This window comes from Amphiura filiformis, chromosome 11 (genome assembly GCF_039555335.1).
Source record: "Amphiura filiformis chromosome 11, Afil_fr2py, whole genome shotgun sequence".
Classification (NCBI taxonomy): domain Eukaryota; kingdom Metazoa; phylum Echinodermata; class Ophiuroidea; order Amphilepidida; family Amphiuridae; genus Amphiura; species Amphiura filiformis.
Window position 1 is genome coordinate 22,090,407 of NC_092638.1, and position 21,424 is coordinate 22,111,830.

At 39.9% G+C, this 21,424-nt stretch overlaps 2 protein-coding genes and 1 long non-coding RNA gene across 3 annotated transcripts in view; 2 read left to right on the forward strand and 1 right to left on the reverse strand.

Annotated features, from left to right (window-relative positions):
• The window catches only part of LOC140164551 (probable RNA-binding protein 19), an 86,044-nt gene extending 71,865 nt beyond the window's left edge, over positions 1-14,179 (reverse strand). The window contains 2 exon segments of the mRNA XM_072187855.1: positions 12,520-12,702; positions 14,038-14,179. Of these exon segments, the coding sequence (XP_072043956.1) occupies positions 12,520-12,702; positions 14,038-14,073 (219 nt within the window). The 5' untranslated portion in view covers positions 14,074-14,179.
• LOC140164557 (uncharacterized) overlaps positions 1-21,424 on the forward strand; it is a 335,764-nt gene that overhangs the window by 216,893 nt on the left and 97,447 nt on the right. The gene's annotated exons all lie outside the window — the stretch shown is intronic.
• On the forward strand, positions 15,698-19,559 carry LOC140164553 (uncharacterized). Its single transcript, XR_011860540.1, has 3 exons — positions 15,698-15,843; positions 17,020-17,081; positions 18,712-19,559. It is a non-coding gene; the product is annotated as an uncharacterized lncRNA (long non-coding RNA).

Below are 21,424 nucleotides of genomic sequence, written 5' to 3' on the forward strand. Positions count from 1 at the left end.
GTTAGCTGTAAAACTACAAGGGCACTAGGGCTCATGTGTGGCACACGTATAGGCCAAAACTTGTAGATATGCATTTTGCCAATTTTGGCCCCAGAAATTTAAGGCTAGGGGCCCCAGAGGCCCAAATGTTAAAACAAAGGGCCGGCCGTTTCTCAGCAAATAAAGTCGCTACAGGGCTCAGATTTGGTACAATAATAGATCTTTATCATTATATTGTTATATGTATATATGAGCCCCATGTGTCACACAACATGGGCCCCAAGGCCCCAAATGCTAAAACATAGGGCCGGCTGTTACTCAGCAAATAAAGCAGCTACAATACTCTAGGTTGGTATACTGATAGCCGTTTCGGCATTAAACATATTACATGGTGTCAGGGTGAGTTAAGAGTGTTGTGGTGGGTGGGTGGGGCAGGGGGTTAGGGTGGGAATCACAGGCATAGATATTCGTGTTTGATCAAACACAACAGTGCCATCTAGTTTTCCTTCTCCTTCTTCTCACGCTTCATATTAACAGGACTATCTCCAAAACTACAAGGGCCCCATGGCTCATATTTGGCACACTTAATGGCCCTACCCCATAGATGTGCCTTTTGCCCATTTTGGCCCCATAGGTCAAAGGTCACGGGCCCCAGGGGCCCAAATGTAAAAATACCAATCGTGCGTGCCATTTCTCATCAAATAAAACAGCCTCATGGCCCTGAGCTGGTACACTGATAGCCCTAGGGGTCCTCTCTATTTACAAATATACAAGGCCCCATATGTTATATATTATGGGCCCCAGGGGCCCAAATGTTAAAATATGGTGCAACAGATTTACGCGCCCAGCTCTAAGAGTACAAGATCACTGGGGCTCATATGTGGCATATGTATGAGCCCTAAGTTGTAGATGTGCCTTTTGCCCGTTTTGGTCCCAGATGTACAGGGCTAGGGGCCCATGGGCCCAAATGTTAAAGGGCTGGCTGTTTTCTCAGTAAATAAAGCAGCTGCAATGCTCTATGTTGGTATATTGATAGCTGTTATAGCATTAAACATATTACGGGGTGTCAGGGTGGGTTGAGAGTGTCATGGTGGGTGGGGGTGCGGGGTTGGGGGTTAGTGGGGGAAACACAGGCATAGATATTCGTGTTTGGTCAAACACAACTGTGCCATCTAGTCCTTCTTCTTCTCCTCCTCACGCTTCATATTGACAGGGCTATCTCCAAAACTACAAGGGCCCCAGGGCTCATATTTGGCACACTTAGTGGCCCTACCCCGTAGATGTGCCTTTTGCCCATTTTGGCCCCATAGGTCAAAGGTCACGGCCCCAGGGGCCCAAATGTAAAAATACAAAGCATGCCGCTTCTCATCAAATAAAGCAGCCTCAGGGCCCTGAGTTGGTGCACTGATAGCCCCAGGAGTACTCTATATATACATGTATACACAAGCCCCGTATGTCATATATTATGGGCCCCAGGGCCCCAAATGTTAAAATAAGGGGCAACAGATTGACAGGGTTAGCTGTAAAACTACAAGGGCACTATGGCTCATATGTGGCACATGTATGGGCCCGAACTTGTAGATATGCATTTTGGCCCCAGATCTTTAAGGCTAGGGGCCCCAGAGGCCCAAATGTTAAAACAAAGGGCCGGCCGTTTCTCAGCAAATAAAGTAGCTACAGCGCTCAGATTTGGTACACTAATTGATCATTAGCATTATATTGTTATATGAATATAAGAGCCCCATATGTCACATAATATGGGCCCCAGGGCCCCAAATCCTAAAACATAGGGCCGGCCGTTACTTGGTAAATAAAGCAGCTGCAATGCTCTAGGTTGGTATACTGATAGCTGTTTCAGCATTAAACATATTACGGGGTGTCAGGGTGAGTTAAGAGTGTCATGGTGGTGGGGTGGTGAGGAGTTGGGGGTTAGGTGGGAATCACAGGGCGGATTTAGGGGGGCGCGGCATGCGCGCCCTCTTTTTTTTACTAGCAAAGGCGCGGTAACTTAAAAATACAAAATTGTCAGAAATTAAAAAAAAAAGGAACAAATTCGCCATGAACAGCAAACAATGGGCCAAAACCGTTGAGTTTTCGAGGGTAACCCCTTTAACACATTTTTTTCGTAAATCGACCAAAGGGCGCCCCCCTTTATCAAAAATTCCTGGATCCGACCCTGAATCACAGGCATAGATATTCGTGTTTGATCAAACACAACAGTGCCATCTAGTCCCATTCTGTGGTTTCTTCTTCTCCTTCTTTTCCTATCAAACACATCATTCTGTCAAGGCTAGCGCTAAAACTACAAAGGCCCCAGGGCCCATATGTGGTACACTTATGGGCCCTACCCGTAGAAGTGCCTTTTGCCCATCTTGGCCCCAGAGGTCAAAGGTCACGGCCCCAGGGGCCCAAATGCAAAAAATACAAAGCATGCCGTTTCTCGTCAAATGAAGCAGCCTCAGGGCCCTGAGTTGGTACACTGATAGCCCCAGGGGTACTCTATATATACAAGTTTACATGAGCCCCATATGTCATATATTATGGGCCCCAGGGCCCCAAATGTTAAAATAAGGGGCAACAGATTGACAAGGCTAGCTGTAAAACTATAAGGGCACTAGGGCTCATAAGTGGCATATGTATGGGCCCTTAGTTGAAGATGTGCCTTTTGTCCATTTTGGCCCCAGATGTACAAGGCTAGGGGCCCCAGGGGCTCAAATGTTAAAACAAAGGGCCGGCCATTTCTCAGCAAATAAAGTAGCTACAGGGTTCAGATTTAGTACACAGATAGCTCTTTAGTATTATATTGTCATATGTATATATAAGTCCTATATGTCACATAATATGGGCCCCAGGGCCCCAAACGCTAAAACATAGGGCCGGCCGTTACTCCGTAAATAAAGCAGCTACAATGCCCAGCTTGAGTGTCCTGATAACACTTGAGAATTATACTTCAACATATGTAAATGAGCCCCATAAGTCAAATATTATGGGCCCCAGGGCCCCAAATCTTAAAACAAAGGGCCGGCCGTTTCTCATCAAATAAAGCAGCTTCAGGGCTCAGAGTTTGTACACAGATTGCACCTGAGAATGGGCCCCATATGTCACATAATATGGGCCCCAGGGCCCCAAACGCTAAAACATAGGGCCGGCCGTTACTCAGTAAATAAAGCAGCTACAGTGCCCAGCTTGAGTCTACTGAGAGCACCAGAGAATTATACTTCAATATATGTTCATGAGCCTCATAAGTCAAATACTATGGGACCCAGGGCCCCAAATGTTAAAACAAAGGGCCGGTCTTTTCTCATCAAATTAAGCAGCTTCAGGGCTCAGAGTTTGTACACAGATTGCACCTGAGAATATTATATTGTTACTAACACCCACCCCATACACGTAGGACTAAACAGATCCACAGAGAATAGTGTAATTATAATATAGATGACATCAACGTTAAGGCTATTCCAGTTAAATTACATACTCATTGGCTGTTCCATTTAATTTACACACTCCCTCTGAAATGGTCCCAAAATAGGCTGTTCCGTTTAATTTACATACTCCCTCTGAAATGACTGTTCCATTTAATTTATATACTCCCTGTGGAATAGTTTTCCCCAAATCATATTGCATAGCCTCACTGTGAATAAGAGAGACTGACAACAGCAACCTATCGAGAGTAAGAGAGACGCCTCCCCTGGGAGGGGACCTTTTACAATTTCTTTATTTTAAGTGCTACGAGAGTGCAACCTACATTCAATTTTAAGCTTGTGACTTGGAGTTTCACTTTTTACACATTTTCTGCCCAATTGGGCGACTTTTTACAATTTCTTTATTTTGGGTCACTCCATATGAAATCAAGGAGGGTCCCCACCTGACCCCCTCAGATTTGCTTTATATTTTAGTCATAGAATGTACCTGTGAAAATATTAAAACCTGCAAATTTGAGGTCTGTAGCTCTTACGGATTTTCTGTGGCAGCCATTTAAAGTTTGAGTAGGGGGGTCTAAATTTGGACCCAAAAGTTGCCCTTTAATAAATTTCATCTTTGGAGTCTGTGCCTTCTTTATAAAAGAGAGGTCTGAAACCTTGTATACACACTAACTGTATGCCCAATTTGTCAAAAAGTAAAAAAAAAAAAAAATTCTGTAATTGTGTGTTGTGTCACGGGGTCATTAAATATGCAAGAAAAAATGTAATGTTTTGCAAACTGGCAAGTTTAGCCCCCCTAAATTCACATTTTTTGTCAAATTAATTATTTTTTGTTGTCACTGATGCTGTATATAGGATAAATACAATGCATATCCAAAAATTGAGGTCACAACTCATTTACATTTGAACAAGCGCCCTCACGAAGATGAAATTTATTGCAAATTCAACATTTCGGGGGCCCAAGTCGATGTGGTCCACCTTCAAAATTGATAAAACATCACTTTTATATGACTACTAGTCTTAAATTACAACTTTGTTAAGTCCCAGTAATTGTCTAGGTTGACTTCATATAAAACGACAAGCCCAAAGTTAACCATTTTCTTATGATTGTATGTACTGCAAATGTGCCGAATTCGGAACGCTTAAAAGTCATATTGGCCCCAATATTGAAAATAAAATGAAAATAAAAGTAAAATAGGGCCAATAACTACACACATCTAGTCATTTATTTTCAAAATTGTGGCCATTTTGACTTCTAAGCCTTCCGAATTCGGCATATTTGGAGTACATGCAATCAAAAGAAAATGGTCAACTTTGGGCTTGTCGTTTTATATGAAGTCAACCTATAAAATTACTGGGATTCAGCAAAGTTGTAATTGAAGACTAGTAGTCATATAAAAGTGATGTTTTATAAATTTTGAAGGTCCACCACATCGACTTTGGGCCCCTGAAAATGTTGAATTTGCAATAAATTTCATTTTCATGAGGGCGCTGTTCAAATGTAAATAAATTGTGACCTCAATTTTTGGATATGCATTGTATTTGTCCTATATATAGCATTAGTGACAACAAAAACAATTAATCTGACAAAATTGTGAATTTAGGGGGCTAAACTTGCCAGTTTACAAAACATTACATTTTTTCTTGCATATTTAATGACCCCGTGACACAACACGCAATTACAGATTTTTTTTTTTTTTTTACTTTTTGACCAATAGGTCATGCAATTAGTGTGTATACAAGGTTTCAGACCTCTCTCTCTTTTTATTAGCAAGGTACAGGCTCCCAAAGATGAAATTTATTCAAAGGGCAACTTTTGGGTCCAAATTTAGACCCCCCTACTCAAACTTTAAATGGCTGCCATAGAAAATCTGTATATTGAAAATAAAATGGAAATAAAAGTAAATAGGGCCAATAACTACTCATCTAATCATTTACTTTCAATATTGTGGCCAATTTGACTTTTAAGCCTTCCGAATTCGGCACATTTGCAGTACATACAATCATAAGAAAATGGTCAACTTTGGGCTTGTCGTTTTATATGAAGTCAACCTAGACAATTACTGGGACTTAGCAAAGTTTAAATTTAAGACTAGTAGTAGGGATGCCCACTCTCAATACAGTTTCCACTAGAACGATTTTTCATTTTACTGTGTGCGTGCACTCACACACGTATTGTCTATGGAGAAACTGATCGATACAAGAAATCCCAGGCATGTTAAATGGCGTACATACTTGTTTTGATCCAAATGTAGGCCTATATCAGGGTGTTTCAAGAAATTCCTGATTCCACCAGAAAACATTCACCAAACTTTTTCCTGTTTGGTCAGTAAATAGAGAGGACCTTCCTGCATGAAGAGATCAACTTTTTTAATGAAAAATTTAATGAGATGAGAACTACAACAGGTTGAAGTGACACCATTCCGTGCATCAGGTGTTCAAACGCAATTATCTCCGAATTTGGAGTGAATCAGACAAGCAAACTTACATACTCATAAAATTTAACTATTTATGAAGACAACATGTGTAGGATGTTAAGAAATTTAAGAATGTTTAAGCCTACCATGCCCATCTCAAATCATGCACTTCCCGTGCACTTCTCACTACCATGTCCATTTCATAGGGAGTATAAAAACCGGGGACCATCATGGCTTCCATGCACACAGTGTATTGCTCAATGTACATGTAGTAAAGATAACCTTTGAGTTGAGCAAATTTCTCAAAATTGGTAGTGATTAATGTTACCAAACTTATGCCATGATGAAATATAATAATTTTTGAAGATAAAATGTGCTGACCTTAAAAGATTGAACAATGTTTAAGACTACCGCTTTTCATTTGAAATAATGCACTTATTGTTCATCTCCTCTATGGAGATATTTTCCATGGCGGCCATCTATGATCATGCTTGAGGTTTCAACAAACAAACCATGGGTTTTGAGGTCTTATAGTTTTTGTTGTATGTCAACAAAATCGATTAAATTTTCAGGATGATCTTATTTTCATGTTGTTATAAGCAAATATAATGTTCCAGATAAGATAGTTTTAAATACATTAAGAAAAAGTACCTTAAAGTTGCACTTTCTGTTAGTATTCCTTTTTGGACTTTAACTTTTTAACATGTTCTAGCAGCCCTATATAAAACCGTGACCCTCGAAAGGCCATATCTCTGGAATGAAACGTCCGATTAAGATTATTTAAACACCAAAATGTTTCTTTCATCAATTCCCATCCAATAAGTTAGGTCTGAATCAATTTAAAAGTACTTCAATTTTTAGTGGACATGCCTACTAGTAGCCATATAAAAGTGATGTTTTATAAATTTTGAAGGTGGACCACATCGACTTCGGGGCCCCCGAAAATGTTGAATTTGCAATAAATTTCATCTTCGTGAGGGCGCTGTTCGAAATGTAAATGAGTTGTGACCTCAATTTTTTGGATATGCATTGTATTTATCTTATATATAGCATCAGTGACAACAAAAAATAATTAATTTGACAAAATATGTGAATTTAGGGGGGCTAAACTTGCCAGTTTGCAAAACATTACATTTTTTCTTGCATATTTAATGACCCCGTGACACAACACACAATGACAGAATTTTTTTTTTTACTTTTTGACAAATTGGGCATACAGTTAGTGTGTATACAAGGTTTCAGACCTCTCTCTCTTTTTATAAAGAAGGCACAGACTCTCGAAGATGAAATTTATTTAAAGGGCAACTTTTTAGTCCAAATTTAGACCCTCCTACTCAAACTTTAAATGGCTGCCACAGAAAATCCAGAAGAGCTATAGACCTCAAATTTGCAGGTTTTTAATATTTTTACAGGTACAACATATGACTAAAATATAAAGCAAATCTGAGGGGGTCAGGTGGGGAGACTCCTTGATTTCATATGGAGTGACCCTTTTACGTCCTCAGCAAATAAGGACTGTAAGTTTGGGTATACCGATAACATGCGGGTATAGCCGTATTTGTGTACAAATATATAGCCTTCTAGTTCTTACCTATAATTATGAATTCGCTCTTTATGATAACATTTTATTATAAAATAGTTCCTGAATTTAAGATCTGTAACTTCCACCTTATTGTCTTCATGTCTCCTCATCTAGATATGATAATAATAATTATGTACCCGCTAAGTACGTTCGATGTACCGGGGCCAGCCCATACCCATACCCTAACCCGTAATCCTGATCTTTACCCCGATCACCCCTAACTCGGTACCTAACTCATAACCCTGTATCGCCTACCCTGCTAAACGTACATAAGGCGTGTTTCTATTGGGACCGTTTACCGGTAAAAAGACGGTAAAGGGATTATTTCTGCTCAATAGAAACTGACCTTCCCCGCTATTTACCGGTAAACAGAGGCGAGTTTTTACCGGTAACGTTTTCCTTCTTGAGGAAGGAAAATAAGCGGGACGCTTACCGTAAACGTCAATAGAAACTCACTCCGTCCGATTGAATGCGCATACAGGGGAGAAAACGGAAGTTGAGTCGTGAAATTGACCTCTGCATCATCAATGGGTTAGCTTGTTTATGTATTATACCATTCCGTTCGCAAAAATTCTTAGGCCTAATTATTCCCTAAATAATCACATAATAAAGTAAATGGAAGAAATATTCATAATGCATTATCCCTGCATTATATATATTATGCTAAATATTTAATGTGAGTTATGATTTATGACCGAAGCCATAAAACAACAACAACAGCTCCGCGGATGAATCCAGCTGTGCATGCGAAATAAATAGAAATCAACTCGGATCCGCGGCGGTGTGTGCTTCAGAAGATTAGAAAGATTTCATGAATTTAATATTATGTTGTTCATGTTAAATTACTATTCACTAAAAAGAATATTAACTGAAATTAAACTGTGAAAGATTAAATTCTAAGACCCAGTTTTTTTGCGCGCAACAATACTGAGTACTCACGTCGATATCACTGAGGGGGATTTCCCAATGGCGTAATTTGATGTACGAGAACGAATGAAAACGCTAATAAAAAAACATTATTCTTCAGTCTTCTTTTCTCGTGTTTGCTACCTCATTTTTAGCCAAACAACTAAGAAAATACTACAATATTAAAATCCACAATGCTTTGCGATTGACCCCAGTGCACAACCTTTTGCCGGCAAACTTTTAAGGTGTGTCAATTGACGCTGTTCATCGAGTGTTTACCGGTAAACAACGTGCAATGGAAACTGACCGTTATCCGCCTTTCGCCGCTATTTGACGGTGAACAATTTTACCGGTAAAATGCAGGGGACTCAATAGAAACACGCTAATAGTTACTCTGATATCTATAACCCATAACATGTATTCTGCACTCGTATGTCCTACCCTTATACCCTCCTCTTGGTTCGCATAACCCTGTATTCTTGGTACCCCTAACCCCATCCCTGGCCAGTAGCCCTACCCATCCCTGGGACCCCTAGACCCATCCAAGGGACCCCTTAAAACACAACACCGGGACCCATAATCCACTGCCCAGTGGCCCATAACCTGAAATGTTGCGGCTAAGTTTGATGTACTCGGACCAGCCCATAACCACATCCTTGGCACCGTAACCATATCCTTAGTACCCTAAGCATGCTAAGTCTCTTACTCCAGTACCCTTTAACAGTCCTCGGTACCCCTAACACCATCCCTGGGACTCCTAATGCCAAACCTGGGAACTCCATCCCCAGTGCCCTAACCATATCCCCGGGACACCTAATACCAACTATGGGACCTTTAACTCCATCCTAGAACCTCTGCCTCCTTCCCCGAGACCCATGAACCGTCCCTGGGACCCTAATCCCATCTTTCGTACCTGTAACCCCACATCCGGTACCCCTTACCCAATGCTGGTACCCTTAACCCCTTTCCTGGTACCCATTACCGCAACGCTGGGACCCCTAACTCCATCCCATTATCCCTTACCTTATTCCCTGGGACCTCTAACACCAACTATGGGACTTTTAAACTTCGTTCCTGGAACCTGGAACTCTCGCAAGACCCATAACACGTCACTTGGACCCTAATCGCACCTTTGGTACATGCAACCCCACAACCTGTTTACCCTTAACCAATGCCCAGTACCCTTAAATTACTCTGTTCCTGGTACCCGTTACCCCAACCTGGGACCCCGAAGTCTATCCACATTATCACTTATTCCCTGGGACCTCTAACACTAACTATGGGACTTTAATCTCTATTCCTGGAACCTGGAACTCCGTCCCCGAGACCCATGACCCATCCCTGGAACCCTAATCCCATCTTTGGTACCTGTAACCCCACATCTGGTTCCCTAGATCCAATGCCTGGTACCCCTTACCATGGTCCTGGTACTCATACCCCTAGCCCTTACCCAATTCCTGGTACCCATTGCCCCAACCCTGGGACCCCTAATTCAATCCCAGTAACCCATATCAGGGGTGGAATTTCGCGGGAGTCTGAGAGTCGACTCTCACAGAGACTCCCGTAAAATCCTATTGCGAGAGTCCATGTGGACTCTCGCTGGAAATGATCGGATCAGCGAACTTATGTTTAAGTTCAACACGCCTTAAAACTCAAAGCCTGCAAAATATAAAGGAAAAGTCGCCAAAGATGCAATGACATATATGGAAGTGAGAGTAGGGCCTATGATGACACATAAAAACTTAACTTTGTTAGTTTATTTGTTAGTTTGTTTGTTTGAATGCATTTTACGTAGGCCTACATATAATACCTTTTGGACTCCCGCAAGATTGTACAACGAGAATCCATTTACGGGAATCCATGGACTCTCGCAAAACTCTCTTGCGAGAATCCACTTGGACTCCTGTGGCACTTTACGAAATTCCACCCCTGCATATCCTATCCCTGGGACCTCAAATATAATCATGTGACCTCTAACCCCATTCCTGGAACCCATGACCAATCATCCCTGAAGTGAAACCCATAGCCCCTTCACCGGTGACCCATAACCCGTTGTACCCTTTACCCTGTCCTCAGTACACCTGTAGACCTCAGTGCGCCTAACTCTGTCCCCGGTACCCATTATCCAACCCCTGGGACCCTTAACTACATCCCCAGTACCCCTCACCCTATCCAATATTTTTCAAACTGACCTTCCCATTGTTTTAGGTGCCCTAATACCGACCATGGGACTCTCCCCATTCCTGGACCATTCAGATATCACACCACCAAATAAATCCCCATAGAGATATGTACTAAATTCGCCTCAAGAAAACGTCATTTTTTCTTCGCAAGAGCGACTCAGTTCTTAGCGACAACTATGATGGTTGAACTTAGCCCTAGCCTGATCCCTCTGACTGGATTAAGATATAGGTTGACCGTCATTATTTTTACGACTGGCCCTCGAAGTCTATGATGTCCGGGAATTACCTAATTTACCCCCAAAATCATGCCAGTGTTTCTGTACAGAAACGACTGCTTAAAATCATTGAAAAATACTTGATCTCTCCCATTTGTGGTACACTTGCAGGATTTGATATTACTAATCATGACCAATCCAAATTTAGCCAAAGTTATGCAAATTTCTGCTCATTTTAATGCTTACTTTATGATATGTATGGCTTTTTCTGAGAAATGCATTCAGGGCGTACGACCGTATAATACTATTTGGTGGTATGAAATCATAACCCATTTCTGGGACCACTCGATACTTTTTACTATATTCCCAATACCCCTCAATACCTGGCCAATGCCATGTCCGGGGGGCTTTCTCTGTGATGGTGTACAGGAAGGTGCCATGGTTTTGGGGTACCCTTTTCAGCGATTTTGGTATATTGATGGGTGGGTTTTCAGTGGAGACCAGTGAAACCAACCACCTGGGCACATTTGGGCAAAAGTGCCCTTAAAATCCTTAAGGGGGTACTACACCCCTGGCCAATTTTGTGCATATTTTTGCATTTTTCGTAAAAATTATAGCACATTGGTGACAAGAAAGATATGTATATTATAGGGGCAAGGACTACAACTACTGTATTGACAATTCAGCAACTCAAAGCAAATAGTTATTGATTTATTGATCAAATATTGGTTTTCCTCATTTTTGACTGTAACTCCACAACTGTTGTCTGTGCTGAAATAAAATTTCCAGTGCAGTAGTTGTAGTCCTTGCCCCTATAACATACATATCTTACTTGTCCCCAATGCGCTATAATTTTTGAGAAAAATGCAAAAAATAGGCACAAAGTTGGGCAAGGGTGTAGTACCCCCTTAAATGTGTTCACATTTCTTGATTTCTGAAGAACCACCCGCCCCACTGCCATGTGCTTATGGATGTACGTAGTAATATAACCTGTAGCCCGAACTATAGCACCACCAAGTGTTCTTGTTCTTGTAAAAGGATACTCGTATGAGCCAAGAAAATGTTTTTTATACATATCTATGGCACTGTAAAATGTTATAATATATACGAAATGAAATCATCATCTCAATGTGATAAACATAGGAGGGGTGTATGGGGGTGTGTGTGCATTAAAGTAATTAAGTATGGGATTTGTGTGTGTTATTATATTAATATTCATGTCACATGTCCAATCTCCCATGTTACCAGATTGATGTAGGCTTATTGTATGTTTGAAGGAAATAAATTGATTTCGGTGGCCATTTTGAATTTGTAAATCATTTATATTGGTGCTACTGTATGCCAACATGACAAAACTACTATTATAAGCCTAAAACAATCACTACTGTACCAATAAAATCACATTGGGAAGGGGCAGTTTGACAAATATTGGAAATATTTTGCCAAAATGGGCGCCATTTTGAAAAACAAGATGGCCGCCTTCTGCTGCATCTGGATTTTTGTAAACATGTATAAATATGTTACTTGGGACCCAAGCAACATGCTAGGATAGGTGGCACATTGTCTTCATCAAAAGGCCACGGCCTTAAAAACTGGGTAGTTTGCTGCCCGACTAATTCTGGATGTGCTCTGTTCATTGAGGTACCATTTGTCACTATCGACCCATGTTGCACTGGATAGCAAATCAGTACCCGGTACAGAAAATTTAAAAGGAAGAAATGCATTCTGGGAAGTGTAAGATATCTTCTCTGAATGCAAACATTCCTGTCACAAAAAAAGAAGACAATGTATTGTACTGTACTATGCATCACGTACCTGTATCCTTGATGAATCAATGAACGATTTATCGTAAAAATTGACAGCTCGCTCCGCTTCCTTCCCTGTGCGATAGCCGATAAAAGCAAAACGACGAAACACGCCCCCTCTGGTGTACTTGAGCTGAATGTCTGTGATTTCGCCTTGATCAGCAAATATGGACCTCAGTCTCTCTTCCTTAATCTGCATGTAAGATACACAGAGTGTTCACTTTTAATGAGATGATATAGGCCTGGTAATTTTTACATATATAATTTCTTGTGCTTTTCCAATTTTGAACTAATTTGGCTTTCAAGCTCTCATACCAATATCATGTTTAGGCCCTTCACATTAAGTTCTTAGTTTACCCGCGTCCAAAATTGAAAATTGCAAAATATTTCATAAATTTTATTTTTATTTTGGATTTTCTCCTTTAAAATAACTTTTAATGACTTTTCCTTGCTACTTTCTAACATGAAAGTGAAACGGGATGATAATTGGTTGTGAATACTAAATAAAGAAAATAATAGATTTAATAATTAATAATTAAAAGTCACCTCGTCCTATTTTTAAAATCTTGAACAGTAAACTCAGAATCAATTGTGAAGGGCCTTATTAGCGACCTGACCAGACGTGGTCTAATTCTGCATAAAACCGGGCCACGTTATTTCTATAGAACTGCTGCGCATTCATTCAAATTGCATTGTATTGCATCGTAATTTCCATGCTAATTATGTTTACACAACATCCACTCACATGTTTTCAAGCAAATTCGCCGATAATAAAGTTGTTTTCTTTAAACTTCCGTGGTCCGGTGCGTGCTGGTGAATTGCGATCGTAGAAGTGACAAGGTTAGCCTACTACGCGCGCGCTACCGAAGACCAATGGGTCAGCCGGCTTGTTGTCAAGTGCATTGATCAGCCAATCAGCGTGATTGTTTATTGCTTTTGTGTTTACGTTTCGTGTACGCGATACGCTGAAGGCACGACCACGGAAGTTTAAAGAAAACAACTTTAGGTGATCAAAAGCGATCGGAATGTTACAAAAGTACAGATCGCATTCAGCTTACTTCATATGAGGTTCAGGTTTCTTCTTCGTCTTACGTAACAGTATTGTTCTCCCAAAAAAAACCCCGGAAGCGCTACATACGGCGCTCTAGCTGAAATACAGCAAGATAATGTAAGATAGTAGGCCTAATGTAAGTCTGTATTTTAGCTAGAGTATCTCGAGCTAGACCTGACCATTTTTTTGCTGACACACACACCATCACCATTGCCTCGATCAAAGCTTTCAAGCATTGAAATGCTTTCAACTTTTGTACTGGATCGTTCAAGCATGCTCAACAAATTTTTCAATGTAAGTGCCTCTGGCCCTAGTAGAAGTAAAAACGGATACTATGGCCAGAATTCTATAGGGCTACCCTGATGCCGCATGATCGACTGTCGTGACTGTTGAATTCGACTGGTTTGTTAGCACATGAGCAGCAAACAACTTTCATGACTTAATTTGCCCGTCCTATATTACTTTTATGAGGCTTACCTCTCGCGGAAGATTCTTCACAATTAATCGACTCATACTTGATGGTTATTATACTCTATCACAGAATGTTGCGGTTAATTATTGACATCATATTCAATCATAATGTTAAACATTGCAACAGCGTGGAAAGTTTGGATTCGCTAATTGGCGACGAGCTTGGAATAATAAAAGACTAAACAAAAAATCCCTTTAGAAGGGAAGGCTCCAGCCATACTTGTAAACAGGCGGCGGATGACATGATCGCGCCGGCAACTCGTGAAACCGCCCGGCCGTATGGCATTTTCCATATACTCGGTTAGTTTTGTGGGGTTCATTATCGAACCCCAACGGTTTTAGCTTGTATTTATATTATTTATCAACATAGGCCTATTTGTTTGTGATATTTCAAGCGTTTTAAAATTTCAAAATAATCCCATTCAATTACACGGTTGACCAGGGGGGGTGGGTCATACTTCTCTGGCAATTCCGGATCCCGACGGCAACACCACGGGAACACGATTTGTTTTATGCGCATGTCTAGCGCATGCGCATTTTGAACAATTAGCGATATCAGCCGTTAAAAACAGCCTGTGATATTCAATCAGCTGATCGTAAATAACAATCCCGGAGTTGACAGCTTCAAACACACGGTTACAATCGAATCGTGACAATGGGAATTAAATCTTTACTCCCAAAATTCAAGAATATAGAAAATAAAGTTTCTGCCAGGGTTTCTGCCGCGGATTTGGGCGGTGAAGTGCAGGCATTGACGCAGGTACACTGCACAACCTGGAATTGATCCACGAAGTAAGTTAAGCTTAAGCTTATTAATTTAAATACTATGTAATGTAGATGGTATACCATCTACATGTAGTGAAATTTGTTATGATCATTTTAAATCGGGTGTGGTGCTGAATCCAGTTACAATTTTGTGGATCTTGTGGTTCTGTAATTATGATGTGAAAAGAGTTGAAACGCAACATCTTCGTAATTGACATATTTCTCAAGAACCACAATTATTTACAATACTATTCATATATTAAGAAATTATTTTAAGTGTGTGACTTGTATTCGGTGATGAAGGAAAGGATTAAGGGCTTATTTTTCATTAATCTCCTATTCTAAACCATGAAAATTGTCTTTTTATAGCTGCGTGACCAAAAAAGCACCCTGTACCGTTGATTGGTTTTAATGTTACCTGGTCACATGAATGAAGTTAATTTTTAAGAATACATGACAAGCCGTTCCTATGCCAACCTGTCCTTGCGTCAACCTGCACCACATTTTTTGAAGGCAACTCGTGTCACTGACCAGTGACCAACCTGTCCCTTGCTTGCTGGAGGGAATAAAGCTAAGGTAGTTGACTATATATATTGTCAAAGGACGGGTAGACTATATTGTCAAGGGCAGTACGTGGTGTACCATGTATTGGGGTCACTTGTCAGAGCGGGCAAAATCCTGGTGTGCGGTAGATTTACCCGGTCACAGGGTAGATTTTCTCAGGCAGAGGTGTAAAATAGGCTGATTTAGCATAATTTTTCAGGTTTTCCTTCCTGGTCAAAGCCATGGGGGGTGCAGAGTGACCCCTGCCACAGATACGCTATTGGTCAAGGGGTGGGTTGGGATAGGGACAAGTTGTATATCAACCAATTTTTACATCACTTTTATGCAATTATGGTTCTTACAGGTACCCCGGTATGCATGTATGTCAATGATTTCTGCTAAGCAGTAGATGTGTTGGTTAGGCAAAATGTTACGCCCATAGTTGTTTTTGACGGGGAAGATCGAGCTACAAGCAAAGCAGCACACAAAGGAAGAAAGAAAAGGGTATGTATTAAAAAAATCAATCTGAAAAGATATGTACAATGTACATGTATGTGAAACGCTAACATTCACATATTTTGGGTATAATCACGAATTTTAGGTTTGGCCACAAATTTTAAGATTTTTCCAAGACACCCATTTTTAAAGTATTCATTTTCCAAAAAAAAACATAAGTTTTCACAAAATTGAAAGAACCCATGGTGATCTGTAATACAATCCATGCAGAAAAAAGTACCGGTATAGAAAATAGACCATAGCAGAATGGTAAACTGCATATCCGTCAATAGGCCTACATGCTTTTTCCATGGGAAATGAACTTTGCTGCTTGGATGATGTCACGATGAGGTTAGCATTTATTCCGCATTGAAAAGCGTGTACTGACGGATATGCAGTCGACCGCCCTCATCATGCGCATATTTGGGGGGGGCTTTGGGCGCCAGCCCCGAGTCAAAGCAGGGGTGGCCAAATCGAAGGGCAGCGGAAGAAGAAGGCGGCAAAAAGAATTAGTAAAAAAAAAAAGGCGGAAATTTTGAAAAAATTGTACTATATATAAAAATGTGTTGCTTTTGAGGCGCTAGCGCCTAGAAATCCTTTTTTTTTTGTTCTTCACTTTTTCAAACGACCGTAAAAAAATTGGGGCAACCTTTTCGGGCTGCTGAGGAAGGGGCGGCAAAATTGAATTTTCTTCAGCCCCCGGGTAGGGGCGGCCACGGCACGCCACTGCTCATAGGACTTAATTTTAACGAATTCAACTCTCGCCGTGTAATTTAATTTAAAAAAAATGCAAATTTGAACTTTTTATGGAAAATGCACACATTTGGGTAATATTATGGATAAATCACACAAATCAGGAATTTTGTGAAATTGATGCATAAAATTTGCTCTCAAAAATCATACATTTTTCCGGTGCTTACCAATACAGTGTAGTTCAGTAAATACAAATTAGGGCACCAAATCTGTGTGGGTACTTGTACTGTCTGTGTAATCATTGGGAATTTCTCTGTTTGTGTTTGCTTGTTTTTTACGTCCAAGTACTAGATTTTCCTTGGGTAAAGCTCAACCTCACTTTTGTGAAATTAATCAACTAGAGGAGTTTATGCATGCATCTAATGTATTATGTACCTCAATTTTCCTCAAATTTTGATATTTAAATTTGCATTTCTTTCTTCATGTCATCAGGAGAAAAAGACAGGAGAAGGCTAGAGCCCTGCACCACCATGCCACACAAAATGAGTTTGCAAGTAAGTCTATGATGTATGACATGTACATTGTACGAAGGGGTATCCAAAAGTTTTTGACATCACCCAGAAGTGAAAGAGCTATTTTGATGAAATTATGTCAGTGTAATCACTGGTCCTTATGTACATTATGGTTCAGAAATGGTCTCATAAGTATAAGTTTACTTTCTATCCAGATGGCACTAGGTGGGCAGTAGCTAGGCGCATAACCTGCAAGATGGTGAAAATTCCGGACCGTATTGCAATGTCGCTTTTTGAAAAAGGAATTTCCAAACTGGCTACATGTCCCTCACAGATTAGCCAAGAAGTGGACGTCCATCACTTATGGATGGCGGGGCCACAGTGAAGAAACTCAAGAAAGTGGAGGATCTTATCATGAAAAGGTAATGCGCCTACTGCCCATCTAGCACCACCTGGAAAGAAAGTAAACATACTTATGAGACCATTTTTGAACCATAATGTACATAAGGACCAGTGATTACACTGACAAAATTTTATCAGTATAGCTCTTTCACTTCTGGGTGATGTCAAAAACTTTTGGATACCCCCTCGTACATGTATCATACAGTAAAATCGATTAAGGAACCGTTCACAAACACTTGTTGGGGGCCCTGATGCAAAAAAATTTCATCGTGAAAATTTTTCGGGCCCCTTTTTCAGATCTCAGAAAATTTGTGGTCAATTTTTTCAGAGCCCCTCTCCCCCTAGAAGGGTCAAAACTTTTAAGAGCCCCCCTTTTTGCATCAGCCCCCCCCAACAAGTGTTTGTGAACAGTCCCTAATGTAGATCCATGATCATCCACCATGAATGGGCTGCAGTTTCAGCAAAGTTAGTTTTTGAATAGAAAGGAATTTGCCATGTACATTGTATTTTAGCCACTGATTTTTAGTTTACTACACATACTTAGGGACACAAACTCATTAAATAATCCAACCCAAAAAAACCTGCTGTATTGCTAACATTTCAACCCTTTTGTAGTGAGCAGCCATGTGACTGCAGGGTTAAGGATGTTGTGAAAAACCTGCATTATATTTAAATACAATTTAAAATCATCATTTTTTGATTTAAAATGCTAAATATGTAATTGTCCCATGCCAAGTAACTGTGATGTGGTAGGCAAATGAAGCATTGTATTTATTACGGCAAACCCTTGCTCATTCATTTGTGATTAAGCCAGTCTCCGGGAAGAGACTATAGTTTCAGTCACAGTTTTGGTCACCTTACACCTTCAAATGTGCTCAAAATTTACACTGATGTAAGAAAAAAAGATTTCTTTAATTTAACTCCATGTGAGGAAAGTAGTTGTGAATTTGTTGATAATTTATTTTTTCTGTGTGACCTCTTGTGGCTGTGGTGTACACCTCACACCTTTGTGCGGAGAATGTCAGTGGAAGTTGGAGCTACATGTAAGAAAGCGTGAGTACCGGTACCTCAAACTGCTTTGAAATGAATTTGAAATGTTGTTGCTAACAGTGGCATTTTCATAATCACTTGCACCATTTTGCTAATGTTTGCCACCAGCAGTAATTTGTCTCCCAGAATATCATTGTATCCCACGTATCATTTTCAATTTGCAGTAAAAACTTGTTCGATGTGAAACAATATTTTATTCTATTTCTTTTTAAATTTATAGGTTGGTGTGTGTGGTAAGGCAAAAGATTGACCAAGCCCTGGAAACTGATAACTCAGGCAACTGGTAGTCAGGAACCATATTTGAGATCGAAAAGTTGCAAATATAAACATTCCTCTGCGAGTCTGTGTACTGGTGTACTACAGTGCCATTTGTGGCAACAAGCAATCGACAAGTAACTTTTAGATTTTACATTCCAATTTAGAAATTAAATCTAAGCAGTGGACTGTGACAACAAGTGTTTTAGGATTAATATTATGAAGCTCAGTTACACTACCTGATTCATATTGGGCTGCCTGCACAGGTACACCATCGCTGAATTAGTCGGAGGTACATGTACTTGGCTGGTGCGGTGCAGTACCAGGTGAGTACCAGTTTAGAACCAGTGCAGTACCACTGCTGGTGGATCCTGTGCAGTGGCATAATTGGTACTGTGTAGGTACTTTGTGTGTACCAGTCTGCAGATGGCCAAAATAGGAATCTTGTAGTGATAGATTGGATAGACAGCTGAGAACATCCTGCTTGTAAGCTTTTAGGCTTGGGTTGAGCCTTTTGTTTGAGCCTGGCCCTATCAGGGCCCGAGCTTGCGTCTGCCCGGACCGACTGGTTATTAAAATAAACCTGCAGGGGGTCACTCCCATTGTGGCCTGTACACCTCCCGCAATAATCAACTTTTGAAATGCACCCTAAACAAGGATTTAACCCTTGGCTAAAACGATACCCTAAACAGATATCACACGCCTGTTTTCACACCCTAAACATATACAGGGATTTTGTTCCTTGCATCAAATTTCATACCCTAAATTTCATTTCCACGTATTAGCAATTGCAATTTTGCTACCCTTTTTTTTTTTTTTTCATGTTTTTAACACCTTAAACACGATACACACGTATCGTGCCTACCCACAAAAAACTACCCTTACGCATTTTTATTATCGCGGATGGTGTACATGCCACAATGGGAGTGACCCCCTGGGAAATAAACAAATTTGTTCTTGGTTAAAAAACACAAGAGCAGTCATATCATGATTTAACCTAAGTAGTCCTCCATCCCCAATTAGTGCCCCACACTGAACTCTTTTGACTCAAAGGTGCAACTAACCCCATTCGCCCATACACTCAATTTATTTCTATTATGTTCTCAGAATCTTCCTTCCTATACTTTGTACAGAGTTAAAGAGTCCAATATAATCAACACTTGGACTCAAAACTTGGACTGTGTTGGATAGGCTCACTTTTCCCCCAAAATTGTTTTCCACAATTTTTGACCAAAACTCATTTTTGACCAAAAATCACATTTTGACCAAAAATCACATTTTGACCAAAAACCACATTTTTACCAAAAATCACATTTTTACCAAAAGTCATGTTTTTGACCAAAAAGATTCTGAAAACATAATGATAACATTGGATATTTTTCACCCAATACAAAATTTATTGGTCTCGCTATGAGTTAAAAATATTGGACTTGACTTCGTCTCCTCCAATATTTTAAAACTCATAGCTCGATAATAAATTCTTGTATTGAGTTCAAACCATCCAATTTTATATCATTATTGTCAAGGAAATGCAAGTATTTTGAAACACTCCCAGCTAACTCAGTCATGTGGCAATATATGGCCTTGCTATCAGCAAACTGAGCTAGTTCTTCATGAAATGAAGATTTTGAATTATGATCACCATGAACACAAGCTATTGCCAAAAAAATGGGGAAAAATGCAAATGGACATTAAAGATGAGAGAAGAATGACTACAATCTCAAGACTTAGTAGAACCATGCCATATAAAAATAACATTTTATTAAACCTCTTTACATGGTATCTGAAGATTTACTTTACATTATTGAAGGCAAATTTGGTAACTTTTAACACAATCACTGGCAGATGATGTTAACAATCATGACTTTGTATGTGTCAAAATGAAAAGAATAATAAATTAAAAGCATAATCATTTGCTTTGCTTGAATTTATTTCAGTGTTGCATTTGAGTAGGAATAGAAATACATGTAAGATGGGTAAATATCATATAAACAATGGTATCAGACTCCGATAGTTCAGTTGCAGAGAAGATGGTTTGCCATTTTTTTCTTTGCTGATTATTGCTGTATGGAAGTATGGTTGGTTGACAACCTTGCGAAATTTGAAAATTCCAGTCAAGAGATGCATAATTTGAACTACTTGGGGCTTTCATTCCAGTTTTATGTGTTTGAGCCAAAAAGGACCAAGGTTAAATGTTACGCACCATCAATGATCAAATAGAAGTAATCAGTGGCATAGCATAGGTCATCATATTGGGGTAATTAAAGCATCTGTGTCTGATAGTGATTGAGGGGCACAATCCATTTTCGGCAATTTTCCAATTGGATTTTCTAAACTTTGCAATCGATGGGGGGCATGTGCCCCGCGTCTCTATGATGCTACATGGTTGCAACATGGATTCACTGTGATCATATGCTCCAAGAGCACCATCACCATTACTGCATAGCTGGAAATTTTTACTATGTTTTTATTTTTGCAGGTGGTTCTACACCCCTTGATAAATTTGTGACTATAAATAATAATACACTGGTAACAAAAGTTATGTATATTATAGGGCAAGGAATCCAGATACTATACTGGAATTTCAGTGACTCAAGACAAGTGGTACGTTATTTATGATAAGAAAAGAGGTCCCGCTAGAATGTACCCCATTTATATAATGAACCACCTGTCTTGAA